Consider the following 15,460-nt stretch of genomic DNA (forward strand, 5'->3'; position numbering starts at 1 on the left):
GAGGTGAAATATCGAATGTTTGTCGCGCCGGCGCCAGGGTGACTCCGCGAAACGCGTCTTTCGGCTTGAATCTTTATGATCGTGATCGTAAATCCGAACGAGAGTCCTCCTCGTGCGTTTCGTGCCTCCAACGCTGCCTCCTCCCCCCACTGCGCGCGGAAAAGGTCACTGCCGAATACCTCGGCTATCGAGGCTGTACATGACAAGCAACGACTTTTGTTCGTCTCCGTTTGGGCATAAATTGCGCGGTGACATCTTGCGGCACGCTTCACTACGCGGCTAGCTGTTAGCCCGTCCGTCCACTCCCGTCGAGCGCGACAGTGTACGCCGTGTGCTGCAGTTGTCACATTCGTGCGCTTACTTGATTCGGTTGCGGGGTTGTTGACTGTACCTTGCGGTGGCTCACCCGGCTGCCATGTTTCCTTTGAACAATGCTTACCGACTTAAACCTGAAACCTGCTGTTATGAATCCACGGGTTACAACGACGGTTCCGCTGCCTCTTATCTCAAGTTTGCATTTCCTCTTCCTTTTTTATTTTCTGTTCCGTTTTACTACTTAGGGAACAGAGCTTGCGCGCAACGCTGTAGTGTAACGTTCAATGCGCGCGCTCTAAATCGTTCTCGTCGTCAAGCCAAGAGAGATACGGAGACTAGAATTCATTGCTGCGAACTGTGCGATGGACTGGACACAGAGAAATAAACCGAACAGCACTAATTTGTTTCCTTTCGGCCAAATCCCCGAATAACTCGCCGTACTTTCAATAAAGTTATTGTTCTTCTTTGTGTCCCGTCTGTCGCGCAGTTCAATGTTGTCCTAGGGGCCGCGCTCGTTGTGCCTTCAACGTTATCATCGTCATCGTGCCGCTTTCGTTATGACGTCGTCGTCACTTTCGTGTATAGTCATTGTTATGCCGCCATTAATTGTTATGCCGACGCATTGTCAGCATCGTTGTGAAATGTGGATGCATGAGCCCGTGAAATGGGGATGTTTTCGTTAGCTTGCGCTTGCATGAAACAAATGCCTTGGGATGCACAAGAGACGTTTCATTATCTGTACACCGCGGACATATTTCATCAAAGCCTCCTAGTATGTGCAGCTGATATATGCCAGACATAACAAAAATAACTTCTGTGGCAGCATACACATTGTCACTCGCTCGCAGCAGAAAGGTATAATTCCTGATTAACAGTATTCGAACGCCGAAAATTACGAGCCTAGCGCAGCTGTCTCAAACGCGAGATGGAGCAATCTTGGGTACCACGACCGGGTGTGACTTGGCTCTAGGCGCATTCGAGGTTTAGTTCACTGGACGTCAATCGACGATAATCGTCGCATACCCCGCAAAATTATTTGTTTGCGGGCGGATAGTCGTAATTCAAACGGCATAATCTCACTTTGGAGTGCAATCTGACGTGTTAGAACATATTTACGTTCCATGAATGCTTGACCCCTGTGGATATCATTATTCTGAGCTCTGCGGTGAAGTACGGGGACTTGACGTGGTCTGGATCGCAACGCATACACGTCACTGATGCAAAGCGCTTGGCCACACGCACATGCACATGCGCACAAACACGCACACGCAGACGCGCTCGCACACGCGCACACGCGCACACGAACATGCGCACGCACACACATGCACGCACGCACGCACGCACACACCACACACCACACACACACCACACACACACCACACACACACCACACACACACCACACACACACCACACACACACCACACACACACCACACACGCACACACACACGCACACGCACACGCACACGCACACGCACACGCACACGCACACACACACGCACACGCACACGCACGCACACACACACATGCACGCACGCGCACACACACACACACACGCACGCACACACACATGCACGCACGCACGCGCGCATGCACGCGCACACGCACACACACCACTCACGCGCGAGCACGTGCGGCCGATGCTTATTGGAACATGCAATGAAAACCCCTCCGGAGTGGAGCCGCAACGAGACCTGCGCTGCTGCTGCACGCGAGCATTTTTGCACGCGACAAGCACCCGCCGCGTCGCCTGAAGTGGCCGCTGCGCTGTCGGGGGAATGTTGGCACGCGTTCTCTCGGGGCGGAATGGCTCCCCTTTCTTCGGGACGGGCGCCTTTGGCCGCGCCACCTTGCTCCACAGCTAAATCGAGAGTGGCCCAAAGCGGTCGGCCCCGCGCGCGCGACACTCGGAATTGAGGTGACTCTTCACCGGCGTTGGGTGAGTTTTCTCTGCACTTGACCGCATTTTGCGCTAACGCGCCTTCGCGAGTGTAGGCCTGCCCTGCGGCAAACGATCAGCGATCGACCTCTGCTCAGCTTCTCGGAGTGGGCTCGGAATATGCCGCGTAACGGCGCCCAGCCGCAATCGCTCGGTGAGCACGCTGTATCTCGCCTGCTCGCCGCGGCCACACCGCTGACTTCTCGGCGATCTCGCGGCAAGCCGGATTAGCTTTGAGGGTGCCCAGCTCTGCGCAAGGCATCCAAGCCGTCACTGCACGCGCATTTTCCTACTTTTGGGTGTTTGGAGTATTAGCCGTCGTTTTCAAACTTATGTCGCTGTCGGTGCGTGAATTACTTTCGGCCGCGGAAGATTGCATTCTGCGCAGGCGTTCTTTTGACTTGAATATTTTGCAAGTAATTAAGTTTCCATCGTGCTGTGGTTCAAGGTCGTTGGTAGGAAGCAATCGATCGTGAGGCATAAATGTTAAACTCAATGAAATCTTTACACGGCAAGGTAGTTTAGAAGAAGAAATGAGTTTAAAATTTCTGCTGGCATTCTTGGTTTGAAAGTGACGGTTCAGGTGAACCATTTCACGAAGCCGAGAAATGGCAACCTAGTGTTTGAGTGATCTGTCTGTCTGTAGTACGCTATAAAATTTTACTTCTAGCCCTTACGTTTCTCTCGCCTGCTGTCAAGCAGGTCTCGGTATTGCTGACCTAGCGTCATTCAAAAAATTTGTGCTTTGAGCACTCTGACGCAAGTGTTCTGTTCCATACATACTACCTTGGTTACTGATGAACCTCCCAGCTTGTGCGTTCCAACTTGTGCTTGTACTTCGCACTGTGCACAGCTTTGTCGTTCGCCATATTCACACTGCCTTCCCCAGCCCTTCCATAAAAAACAAAGAAACAAGCAAAACAGAACAAAACTTGGTTAAGAAACTGAACTCCACTGTTGTACGTTAGTACCATAAGAAAGAATTGCGAAAATTATGGAGCTTAAGGTCGACAATATTCAACGTCACGGTCCCTCTACTTAACTTATTTGGGGACTATATTTCGTACGTTCCCACGTTATTTGTCAACGTGCTGTCACATTTTGTTTTTGTGCTTAAAGCTAGTCATTTCTATAGAGTTGAGGAAAATTCGTGGATAAGTATCATGAAGAAACAATGCTTTCCCTCAGCAGTCGTGTATTCGTTGTCAGCTTCTCCAGTCTCTGGAAGGCCGCGCAGCTGTTTGCGGCGAAGAGCACGGCTTCTTGGCAAAGTGCCTATACCTATTCGGAAGGATCGCCGCATTACGTTTTTTTTTTCTTCCCTCATACATAAAAAAAAGAGAGACAGAAGAGAGAGAAATGAAAGACATCTTGAAGTTAGATCGTTCGACTTTTCAGCGCCTGCGTCTTAGAAACAGCCGTTGCTGGGGTGTCGTTTAGTCTATGGAAAAGTTAGCAGAAAGTCGCTGGCAATAATAAAAACAACTGCATGAAGACGCAATGGCGCCGTTGCGTCGTATAAAAAGGACCTGGATAACTTGTCCCGAGTATGAAACAACTCGAGGGGGTAAATGTTTATTATTGGGTCGACGCCTAGAGTTCAGTGAGCGACCATTGTCGCCTTGACGAGTACAGCCAACAGCTTAATGGCAGTCACCTGCCGAATGCTCAGCATCGGTTTACGATGTCCGCTGAAATGAGACACATGTGTATGTAATAGAACTTTCCTTATTACGTATCTGAAATTCCTAACTCCTCATCTGGTTATGAATCCTTATATAAATGAACAGTTTAAATTTAAGGCGTTCATTAACGAATGAAAGATCAAAATATTTTAGATGCACAGTACGTGAAGAGAGCAAAAAAAAAAAAAATCAGCTATGAAGCTTCTTATGAACGAAGAAAATGACGGAGCACCTATCGAGTCTGTTCAGACGTCTACACTGACACTAAAGAAATAAGAGAGAGAGAGAGAGAGAGCTCAAAGCAGCAGTTTCTGCTGCAAGCCAGTACAATAAAGAACGAGGAACAAAGGAAGCCTTCAGCTTAGACTGGCTTTCCATATCTGACACTGCGATGCGACCAATTGTAACGACATTAAAAACTTAGAAACGACGTACTCGTAAGCGGTGAACATACGATTCCAGTAAGCGAGAGTGTCGGAATCTACCATAAATAGTTGTAGAATGCATTCATAAACATAACTTAAGGTACAAAGTTTTCTTCCAATTTGATGTCATAACACTGCTACCACCAAAGCAACATGTTGGTTGCAAGCGAAGCCAATGAGTACAACGGAACATCGGACTTTATTTTACGAGTAGACGCGTTAGCAGTTCTCTCTGTTAACCATACTGTACAGCGTTTCTCACGAATTCGACAGACGAGTGTACTGTAATCCCCTTACGCGTCTTCGTTCAAGCTGTTCATTAATGAAAATAAACGCCGTATTACAAACAGCTCAATATGACTCGGAATTTAATGTCTGCATCCTTAACCAAATGTTACATATAGAAAGCATAGCATTGAGCTTTAAAGCCCGTGTACAGTGTCACCTACAAATAAAAAGTATAATTAAACTGGAGAGATCACGAACTTGATAAATGAATATAATCGAGTGGGGAGAAGCAAATTTTTTAGGTGTTATTTATTCAAAGATGTGGTGTTCTTAGTTGTGCTGTTTGCGATCAATTAATGAACTCCTTGCAACACAGACGTCGAGCTAAACACTTCCACCGTAAACAAATCTGCAACAATGCAATTTGCTTTATTCACTCACGGATATCATTGCCTTCTTGTCATATATATATATATATATATATATATATATATGCCGTAAGTCTGGATCTTTATGATCATAGAGATGCAGGCAGCCTGCCAATAAACGAACCTGCATCGGTCTCCACGCATGAGTGCTGCATCGAATGCCCCCACAAAAATTTGGTTGCTCCGCGGCTGCACATGAATTCTGGCTAAGCAACGAAGCCAACTGAACTTTTGTGCAAATTGTTTTTGAAACCTTAGCCAGAAGATCACCGGCGGCATGGTTCGATAAAGATCCATGGACTGAAATATGTGTACATGGGAAGTGTAGAAACCCTGTTTCACCGCTTTCGCCTTCGTGTTGCATGCACTAAGCACCTTCTTTTTAAAAGTCAATCTTGCAAACTACGCGTTGCGTGCTTGTGGAGTGGCGGCCAGGGACATAGTCCGCGATTTGCTGGACTGCTCCCTATATTCGCAGCAAAGGCAACAGCTACGCTACAACCTTAGGGCGCGGGGCAATCATCCATTGTCACTATAGGGAACGTTACCTAGACCGTTGCCAGTTAGTGGACTTGAAAGGAACAGCTGTTACTGTAATGAACGACGTCTTTATTAGTACGAAGATGTGCTCAAAATATCCGGGCCGATTTTATGCAATATGACTCGCGTTCGTTGTTGTTGTTGTTCCGGTCGCCCCCCCCCCCCCCCCCTTTTTTTTTCTTCTTTAGTATGTGTTAGTGTTTGCGCGTGCTGAAGTGTCATTTTTAAAATTATTGTTAATGTATTTTATTCATGATCATTTATTCATTTCTTCAAAGCAAATGTATACTTTTCATATAATTGAAATGAGGTAGCCGGAGGCATACGTTCAACTTGTCCAGTTGATCCCCATTTAACCCTACCTACCTACGTAGTACGATACTTGAACTCTTTGTAAGAGCAGGGGTCAGCTAATCCTCGTGATATTTAACGTGTTATTAGCAAGACGGCCGTCCATTGGCCGGCGCAGGTCTTACAGACTGCGAATTCGGTGCCAGAAGCGCAAGCTATGTGACGCCTCTTTCCAATGAGGTGTCACCTATATAGCTAAAAATTATTTTTTTTCTTTCCTTGCACGATTTTTTTTCGCGACTCTCGGCGCGTTGTGCAATGGCGGCTGCTTGTACTCGCAGTGGACCTGCTGAAGAAATTAGCAGAGGTTCCGGACTTGGCCAAGCTCCGCGTGAGTGCCGGCGGCGCGACGCCGCAGCGCAGGCGCTCGCTGTTCCAACCGACACGCGCCCAGGAACTGACGGCACCGCAGCTGGACGCAGCTCAGCAGCAACTCCTCAACGCGCTCACCAAGGCTCACCAGCAGCAAAGCAGCAAGCCCGCCGGGTCGCGCCAGGGCACGCCGCCCGTGGCCAACGCCAAGCCGGCGCCGCCGCTGCAGGCGCCGCCGCAGGCACCCGTGCAGCACGCGCAGCCCGTGTCGCTGCCGCAGCAGTTGCCGCAGCGCGTCGAAGACACCATGCCACAGGTGCCCGGCGCGCCGGAGCCACCGCCGCGCACGCCACACGGCTCGCTTCACGGCCGGCAGACCCAACGCGACGGCTACTCCTTCCAGCAGGCGATGAATGACCACTTCGAGCAGTACCGGCGCGAGCGGCCACCGTCCCGCACGCCACCGCACCACAAAGCTGACCAGCAGCTGCCGCCGCTAACGGCCATATACGGCGGCGCCGACTGTACGCCGGACTCCGGCGTCTCCGAGTCCATGGACGGCGACTCGTCGCCGACGCGAGTGCCAGGCGGTGGAGGCGGCGGCGGCGGCGGCGGCCGGCGCTCGACGCTGCCCAACATGCCACCGGACGAGGGCAGCCACCACCGGGCGGCCAGCTTGTACGTGGCTGCGCCCCGGCGCCGGCTGGCCGCGCCGGCGCCCGCCGAGGCGCTGACGCGCAAGAAGAGTCTTCCCAACATCGCCGACGCCGCGGCTGCCGCGCCACCCTTCATGTCGCGCGAGGAGGTGTCCGTCCTCAGCTCCCAGCGCAGGGACGAGCTGCGCAGGATGCAGGAGCAGGCGCACAGGCTGCGCACCAACCCGCTGCTCTACCTGTTCAATTCCGACGTCAAGGTGCGTCCGCCCGTATTGAAATGCGACCATATGAAGCGCCACGAATTTTCTTCGCCTGAGTTTGCTCAAACGCCTCCAGCTATATTTTCGTTTGCTGCCTTTCAGACTTTCGGATGCTCTTCAAAGTACTCAACGCCAATTTACACGTACCCGCCACGGTGGCTCAGTCACCTAAGGCGTTGCGCTGCTGAGCACGAGGTCGCGGGATCGAATCTCGGCAACGGCGGCCGCATTTCAATGGAGGCGAAATGCAAAAATGCCCGTATGCTTGCGCTGTAGTGCACGTTATAGAACACCAGGTGGTCAAAATTAATCCGGAGCCCTCCACTACGGCGTGCCTCATAATCGGAAGTGGTTTTGGCACGCAAAACCTCAGAAAGAAGAATTTACACGTGATATACACATATGATACTCATTCTAAAGGGCACAAACATGACGTGTCTGTTCGTATTGCGTCAGGCGTTTTGCGTTCCCTGCCATTTTCTCCAGAAATCTGCCCTCGTGCAGATAGTTACTGGGAGATCTTACTGCATGCGCCAAGTTTGATCCGGCATCCATGGCCGGATCTCGCGGTGCGTACACTGGGACGTGGCTGTCTGTGCTTCAGCAGTGTACGCCGCCTGAGAGTGCGCGTACAGCGTCTGACACCTGGTAAACAGGCCGCCATGTCCTGCTACCTCGTTACGCCCTGCGCCGTATGACGTACACGAGTTATTTATCGCGTCGCCTACTCTCGCTGTCGTCAAGGTGCCTCCCCAGCCTCGTGTCCGCACCCCCACTTACCCTGTATTTTTTTCTCTCCCTCCATCTCTTGGTGCGAGTGGTATTGGTCCGCTCGGCTGCGGCTTTGGAGTTTTAGGCTCAGTCCTGTTCAGCTTAGGCTTGCAAAATATCGCGAAACAGGTTCTCAGTGACCGGCCGCGTCAGTGTCAATGAAACAGCTTATGTAGCATCACTTTGGCGATATCGCCACTTCGCTAAACTAGCGATTGACAGTTTACGTTCACCATTGAGCTTTCTCTGAGTAACTTCTTTTCAAATGAACATTTTTAAGTCCTGCAAAAACTTGCGGACAAATGAAAAAAACAAAACAAAAAGATAACACGAACCAACGTGGCTCGACCATAAACATTGCTGCATCGTCTGACTGCATGCCCTCTGCATAACTTTCATTATTTTACCGTGACTTCACCTTCTCATGCAATATTGTTTGTCATTTGGCTTTTTTGCAAAAAAGCCTGAGTGCACAGAAACGGACAAATTACGGACAAATTATTGTGGCTCACAGACGCCCTGCAGTCTGTGAGCCGCAATAATTAAGAAAGCCTTAAAAAGAAATGAGACTTTCATGCCCGCGAGCTCGCATGCCAAGCATTTTCAAAGAGAGCAATTTTTTTTTTTTTTGCAGAAGAGATACGATATGGCAAGAATAGCTTATTAGGAATTTTTAACTAAGAAATGTGCTCTTGAGTTCCGCTTTCTTCGTTGACTCGAAAACTGGCAAGCAAACGTGCGCAGCCTTTTTCTTTTTTTCTTAACGCGTCCAAAATGATGCGACGCGAGACGACTTGTGTAAATGATATCAACCAGGGGCCGTATTCACAAAACTTATCTCACGTAAGTGCCACCCATGATCGACCAGCTCATTATCACGCCGATCGCTATACTATAATTGGCGGGCACCTGAACGCCTATCAATGAGGTAACGCTCACAGAAGTTTTGTGAATATGGGCGCTAGTCTCTAATCTTGCCTTGACACACCCATATACGTATATCATGCCTTCCGTTATGAAGTGCCTGTGATGTATTTCTTGGAGCGTCTCACCAACCGCCTTGCGGGTTTCCCTTGTTTGCCACCGCTTTTACAGGATTGGTTCTCGAGGCAGCAGCTGGTGATGCTCGTGCTGTTTATAAACATCAGCCTGGCCATCATGTTTTTCAAGCTGCTGACGTAGCCGTTCCCTTTGGGAGCAGCTGGACTCGGACCCCGTGTGTGTCTCCGGCGCGCCGGTCGCGTGGCCCGTGTGCCGGCGGCGCCCGTCAGTCCCCCTGCCCCGGACTCCTGCTCCGTGACCTGCACCGGGTGCATGGACTTCGCCTTGTTAGCCGCGGCACGGGCCTGAGGCGGCCGGCGGTGGTTGTTCATGTTGCTGGCTGGTTGACGACGACAACACATAATCTCCCCCTCTCTGCAACGTACCTCACTGTCATGCACTTGTCAGCTTTCTGCTCAATTCTCTCGCGTTCCACCAGCGGCGTGCACGGCAGCGAGAGCGCCGGTTCGTACACGTGCAGCCTCGAACGTCGCGTGTCCACCACCGGTTGTGCCGCACCAATTACCTGCGGAATCAGAGCGGGCTCGCCCGTACAGCCGGCGCCGCAGAATTCAAATCGTCGAGGGGGGGTGCTTTTGAGGGCGAGGATATGCGAGACGCCCGAAAAAGAGAGATAAATGTTCCCCGCCTCCTTCGGCCGAGCCGTCAGGTTGTATAGAAGCGCATCAAGCAGCTTGTTGCCACGTTCTTTCCAGAATCGCCTCGTAGCACCATGCGCGGTGCTTGCCCTCGTTCGCTTTGTCTCAGGTGGCCGATCTGCAGCACACATGCCGGAGCCGTTTACAATTCCCACCAGGCGCTGCCGCGTCCTGTTCTCGTCTAAGCACTGTCACCTATCAATTTCTCGCTTAGGCGGTGTGTTTGGCGAAGGAAAGTGCAGCAGGCGGGTCACAGATGTAAATTCAAAGGACAACTTCAGGTCTCGGAAGGCGCGAAACCCCCCTGCCAGCTCTCGCCGTTCCTTTCTTCCCATAACGTGCATTTTTCGCTCTTCTTTCTTGTAACGCATGGTGTACGAATACAACGTCTTAATGCACGATCGCACTATCACCTGTAACCCGCAGCAGGCACCGGTCTCATATTTTTTACAGCAGATCTAATAGCGAGCGGACGCCATGTCGTGTTCTTTTTTTTTTTTTTTTTCAGTTCCTCGCTTGCACTCGGTCAAGCCCTCCACTAAGCGTATTGTCGGTGAATATTGCATTTGGTGTTTCATACTACTAGCCCGCACCGCGCCAGCGGCCAGGCACACGTTTCATCGTCATGTCTCAGAGCCCTACTACAAAACTTGACGTGAATCATGCATTTTTTTTCTTCGTACATTACACACACCTGCCTGCGCGGAGAAACCGGCTAGTGGCTTCTGTTCGTGCTGTGCACTATATTTATCTTAGAGTACATCTTTCAGGTGATCACGTGTCAAGCGAGTGAATGAGAAGCGTACCTTTAGAAGGTCACGAGCATACGAACACGAGGTGATGTTTTGCCCCGGGTGATACGCATTTTTAAAACGTGCAAACACAAGTGCACGCAAAATGTAGACCTAGCATTGATATACATACATAAATATATATACATACATATATATATAAAACAACAATCTGTGGTTGTTCTTAGTTGTGCTGTGTGCCCTTTCTACGGGCCTCTCTTTATCCGTTTCTGTTACCTGTTTCTTTCAGGTTAGACTTTTGCATGTTATAGCTCAAGCAAAGCGCATCCACAAACTTTGTGATGGTGTCAGACGGGCACACCAGTGCCCTACTCCAGTGTTAGCTATAGCGCATCGCTAGGATGCACAGCATGGTGGGCCGTGTTTCGCACAACCGAACAGGTTTGGTTCGGAAGCACACCTGTTTACGCGCTTCCAATTAGGTGCTCGTTTTCTCTATAGAAGCACGCACATGAGACGCTTTCTTGCGGTGCGGCGTTGTACGGTGAAAGGCTGCCGTTTGTTCTTGTCTGTCACCACGTTTCACTCGGAAGAATTGCGCTGTTTGTTGGGAACGCATTGTTGTCGTTTCATGTCGGCTGGATTTCGGCTCAGGTTAGGCCGCTGGGATCGGCGGAGTTGAAAGGACAGAAGCAGCTTGATGGTTGTACCTTTCCGGCATGTTCATGATCGCTAGAGACGAAGTTCTTGTTATGTGTATCGGTACGCATGGCATTGCTGTTAAGAGAGGCAGCTACGCTTGAAGAGCAATGCATACAATCTCGATGCGTAGCCTGAGGGCTGTGTGTGTCGCGCCGCCGTAAGGGGCCACGATCTTCTAGAACGCCGTGCTCTTCTCCTTGGGACGTGCCACTGCCGTGTGGCAACATATCCGCTAGTGCGGCCGACATGTTCGAGTCGCTTGTTGAAAAGCAATCAGAAAGGCGGGACGTAGTGGGGCACTTCGCTCGCTTGAAGAGCCTGTCACGAGTCATCGTTCGCACGCAGCGCCCAGCCAGAAGTGGATCTGTTCAAAAGGAGTATTTTGGTGCCCTCTGGTTGCTGTAATTTTTTTAAATCCTATTTTTTCTTCGGCCTGCGCAGTTGCTGGCCTTTCATACGCGCACACAGATAAAGCACGATGTTCGCATTCTTCTTTCCGGGAACCTCGACAACGCTACAGTGGTACGTGGTGGCGCTGTGCAAAGCAGCTTTCATGACAGCATGTACTGCAGCACCATTAGTGCCTCGATTTCTAGTGGTAGCGATGCTGTAGCGTTAGTTCGACTTGGGATATATCTATTTTTGCGCCCGTCTTTCAGTTGTGCTTAATTCTGCGTTCTGGCATAAGCCCGATTATACCCGAATCCGGATTAGTTTTTTTTTTAACTGTTCTTCTTCTTTCGGTGCTTGGGAACGATGATCAATGCTTATATTGTTCACGTCCTCTATTTTTTGCCACTTACTTTGGGAATCAATATTGTCCACTGCCGTGGATTGACAGGACACATGTCACGGTTTGTTTGTAAATCTTTCTTCCTCTTCAGGTTGTCGAAATTTTACTTATTAAACCATTTTGTTCTCACCGCGTACGCGCGGTGCATTTTATCCTGCCGGAAGTTGTGTGTTGTGAAAAGGTAGGGAGTATACGATAGAGATTTCTTGTGTAGTGAAGAAAAAATGCGGTTTCATCTTGCCGCGTAGGTTCTCAGTAGGCACAGAGGGAACTTCGTCTAGTCTTGTTAAGATCACTCGAAAAAAAAAATGAGCATAAGAACTTGTGCTTGTCATCTAGTCATTCGGCTTCTCGGCCACACCTTAGTTGCTGGAGATGGTGAACGCTGCTTGGGCACGCAAGAAGTGACTGGAAAGCAGATTAAGTCACACGAGATTCCCGATATATACAAATATAACCTAGAAGTTCTTCAAGGCATGTGAGCGGCTGAGTCTTCGGAGACCGTTACAGTATAGGTGAGCATTCGTGATCGCAATCAGCCTTAAGAACTTGCTTATAAAATAATTCGGTTCATTGGGGTAGAATTACGATTATCCCGATTACCTAACAATTAGTAGGAGAGCGACTTTGGCATTATTTTTATCAGTACCAATGACGAATACTTTGTCAATAATCATTTATTGTGTACTCGGCCAAGTAATTACTGATGAACCACTCACGGATGCACGAAGAAGCCTTTGCTTCAACTCCAAATGCTATGTTTCCAAGGCAATACTCGTTGGTATTGGATGTTAACCTATAAAATGGACGGTACAATTATTTCCAACAACCAATGACTGGCGAATTTACACGGCAGACGAAGTTGTAAGCCTTGGCAATGAGACTTTTTATGTTACAAGCCAATTAACATTTCAAATTATTATCTCGGAAGCTTTTGATTTAACTATTATTATATACCAAACGCTGATATCAGCTGTTGGGAGAAATATGTTCGAAGCTTCGAAGATTTTATAGGCGTGTGGCTCTGAGCGTTAACCTTTCGTGTGCCCACCGTAAAACAAAGCAGCCATTCTAGTTACCCAAACTATATTTGATTCTCATTCTTCAAGATATTGTTATGTTATTTTAGGACGACATTTAAACATATTTTTGGTGTTTTAACCTTGTCGTTTGTTATTTAAGCAGAACTGCCTTATTTATTTGCTTTAATCCAAAGAATTTACGTGGTTACCGACGGGCGTTCAACATCAGAACGTGTACGCGACAATTTATTAAACCAGAAAGAAATGTGAACTGGCACTTTTTGCAGTGTTGCCACTGGCTGGCCCAACGTCTCCTATAGGGGCCCGTGTGCCGTTCGTTTTGCCGGCGTCGTCGCAAATACTATACGCGCATGTATTTTTGTGCAGGCGGTTGCCTCCTCGCCACTTGCTCTATTGATGCAAAGTGGATGGAGCGACGCGATTAAAACACATGTTTTTGCCTGGCACCATTGCGTGCAGCTATTCCCGTACGCACGTTCTTCCTGCCCGATTCCCTTGCACTGTAAATGACGCGGATGCCGCCGACCATCCACGCGGAAGTTTTTTTTAGCTACCCACCAGACTCTCTTGTAACCCGGAGAGGTTTCACTGGTCGCCAGTGTCGCCTAATTAACTTCGTATACCAGCTGCATCTGGCTACGACGGCTAAGAGCTCGGATAACTGCTACTGGCTGGACGGCCTATTCCGTGTGCGCGCACAAGCATTTCCTCTTTTCTCTTTCTTGAGCTCCTTTTGGGCGGTGCCGTGAGGTTTCCTAAAATGTGGCTCCACCGCGCCGTGGTATAACAACACGATGCGTCTCGTTTCTTCTACGTGTGCAGCGGCCACTTTTGCGTGAGCGATTGTAACCTCGTTACTCCAGGCTGTTCGGACCCAAGCCCTGTGACGTATAGACTTCGGTGACCGCAGAGTGTGGTAATCGAATGCGAAGGAACTTCCGTTCGATCGCCCCACCTTCGCGAGAACGTGAGTTCGTGTCTGGTATATAACGGGATTATGGCAGTTGTTTGATATCTGTGTTCCTCAAATTGTACTATGCTCTTTATGAAGGCCGAGCCCGACGAGAAAATGAATAATAAAAAAGAGCTCTCGTTTTGCACTGCACAAACTATTTGAATTTACTAGTCTTTCGTTTTTCTTCCGTTTTTTTTTCTTCTTTTTTTTTAAAGCCAGCTATTTATCAAAGTTGAACGAACTTTTTCCCTTTACTTATAATGTTGTGTTCCGATATTTTGTGAGAAGCGGTTGTGCCTATGCCTCTTGCAGTTATTCTTTGTTGCCGTTCGTGACCACCCGTTCTTTGCCTTCAAGACACAGCGATGTGACGTGAACACATTCTGAAATAAAATCTTTTATAGTGACATCATATCCACGTGTTTGAATCTGCATGCGTAAAATGGCATGTACAGGATTTGGGAGTGAGCGCCATGGACTACACAACGTCAACCAAGTTTCAGTGCACTTTCTTGTAGGTGTGCTCAAGAGTCAATTTCAAAATTCAAGCTTTCAACGGGCAACTTCAAAACAGCAGGCAAGCAAAACTTTCTAATGGCTTTAAACGAAGTGCAGCCTGGACGTACAGTCTTCGTCAAACGTTTTGAAGCCACTGCGCGAGTTACGAGCACTGCCGCCGGGCCGTGTGGCGGTGCTTCTATGGCCTTCCAGACACTTCGAAATTTAACGTAGATAACGAAGTATCGTCCCACCCTACCTATGGAACATAGTATCAGCGACAGTTCTACAGGGTCATCAGTCCAACACCCGACGTCAGCACCGGTAACGTACGCACGCAAGGACTTGGAAAATTTGGATAAACGCTTTACATTAGAAATCAATGAAGGGGTATGGCTCTGATGTCGCATAATGCAAGAAATTTCATAAGCGTTTATGGCATATCAACGCAAGCAGCAAACTAGCATGGATTTCTTAGACTGTGGCATGGTTTGTGTAGCAACCCACGACATCTTCATGTGTGCAGCTCAATTTTCATGCGTCCAACGTGTACTGGAATGAACCGTTCAATTTTGATAGGGCTGTCTGGATGTGCTCAATACGTAAACGTGCGGTAAGTCGACGTTAGGGTGTGCTCTGTTTGACCCCCGTTTCACGTTGGTTATGACAGAGCTGTACAGGCGAACCAGTCTTGATTTAAAGAGTGCATAGTGCTGACGCCGTGAGAGACGTATTTAGTGACCTAGCTTGCCCAGTACGGGCCACGTGGAGAATAACATCTCCGTCATGTGTGATCGTGAAACATTGCTCTTCGCGTGAGTACAATTGTAGCACACTGTGTAGCTAAAATTTACAGCCCACGTCAGCGCGGGGACACGATACGTGAAGCTCGCAGTACTCATGCGAGCATTCGTTTGCGCGTGATTATTTACACACAAGTAAGATTTGTCTTGCCCATATCCATTCATGGGCACTGTGCTCTGGAGCTCCCAGTATATGGTCAAAGAGGGCTGCGTCGAGGAGAAATCCTTTCAGATTACCAAGACCAAAGCGAAATGAGTCGCAGCCTTCCAACTATGTTCGTGGGGGTGTTGCTACAGGGTTAG

The 15,460-nt window shown here is 49.1% G+C and overlaps 1 protein-coding gene across 1 annotated transcript in view; it reads left to right on the forward strand.

Moving 5' to 3' along the window:
• The window catches only part of LOC119463893 (junctophilin-1), a 101,402-nt gene extending 87,134 nt beyond the window's left edge, over nt 1-14,268 (forward strand). Inside the window, exons 6-7 of the mRNA XM_037724715.2 lie at nt 6,194-7,137; nt 9,007-14,268. Of these exons, the coding sequence (XP_037580643.1) occupies nt 6,194-7,137; nt 9,007-9,093 (1,031 nt within the window). The 3' untranslated portion in view covers nt 9,094-14,268. The remainder of the gene's footprint in view (nt 1-6,193; nt 7,138-9,006) is intronic.
• Nucleotides 14,269-15,460: the final 1,192 nt, after the last annotated feature.

Source organism: Dermacentor silvarum, chromosome 1, assembly GCF_013339745.2.
Source record: "Dermacentor silvarum isolate Dsil-2018 chromosome 1, BIME_Dsil_1.4, whole genome shotgun sequence".
Taxonomy (NCBI): domain Eukaryota; kingdom Metazoa; phylum Arthropoda; class Arachnida; order Ixodida; family Ixodidae; genus Dermacentor; species Dermacentor silvarum.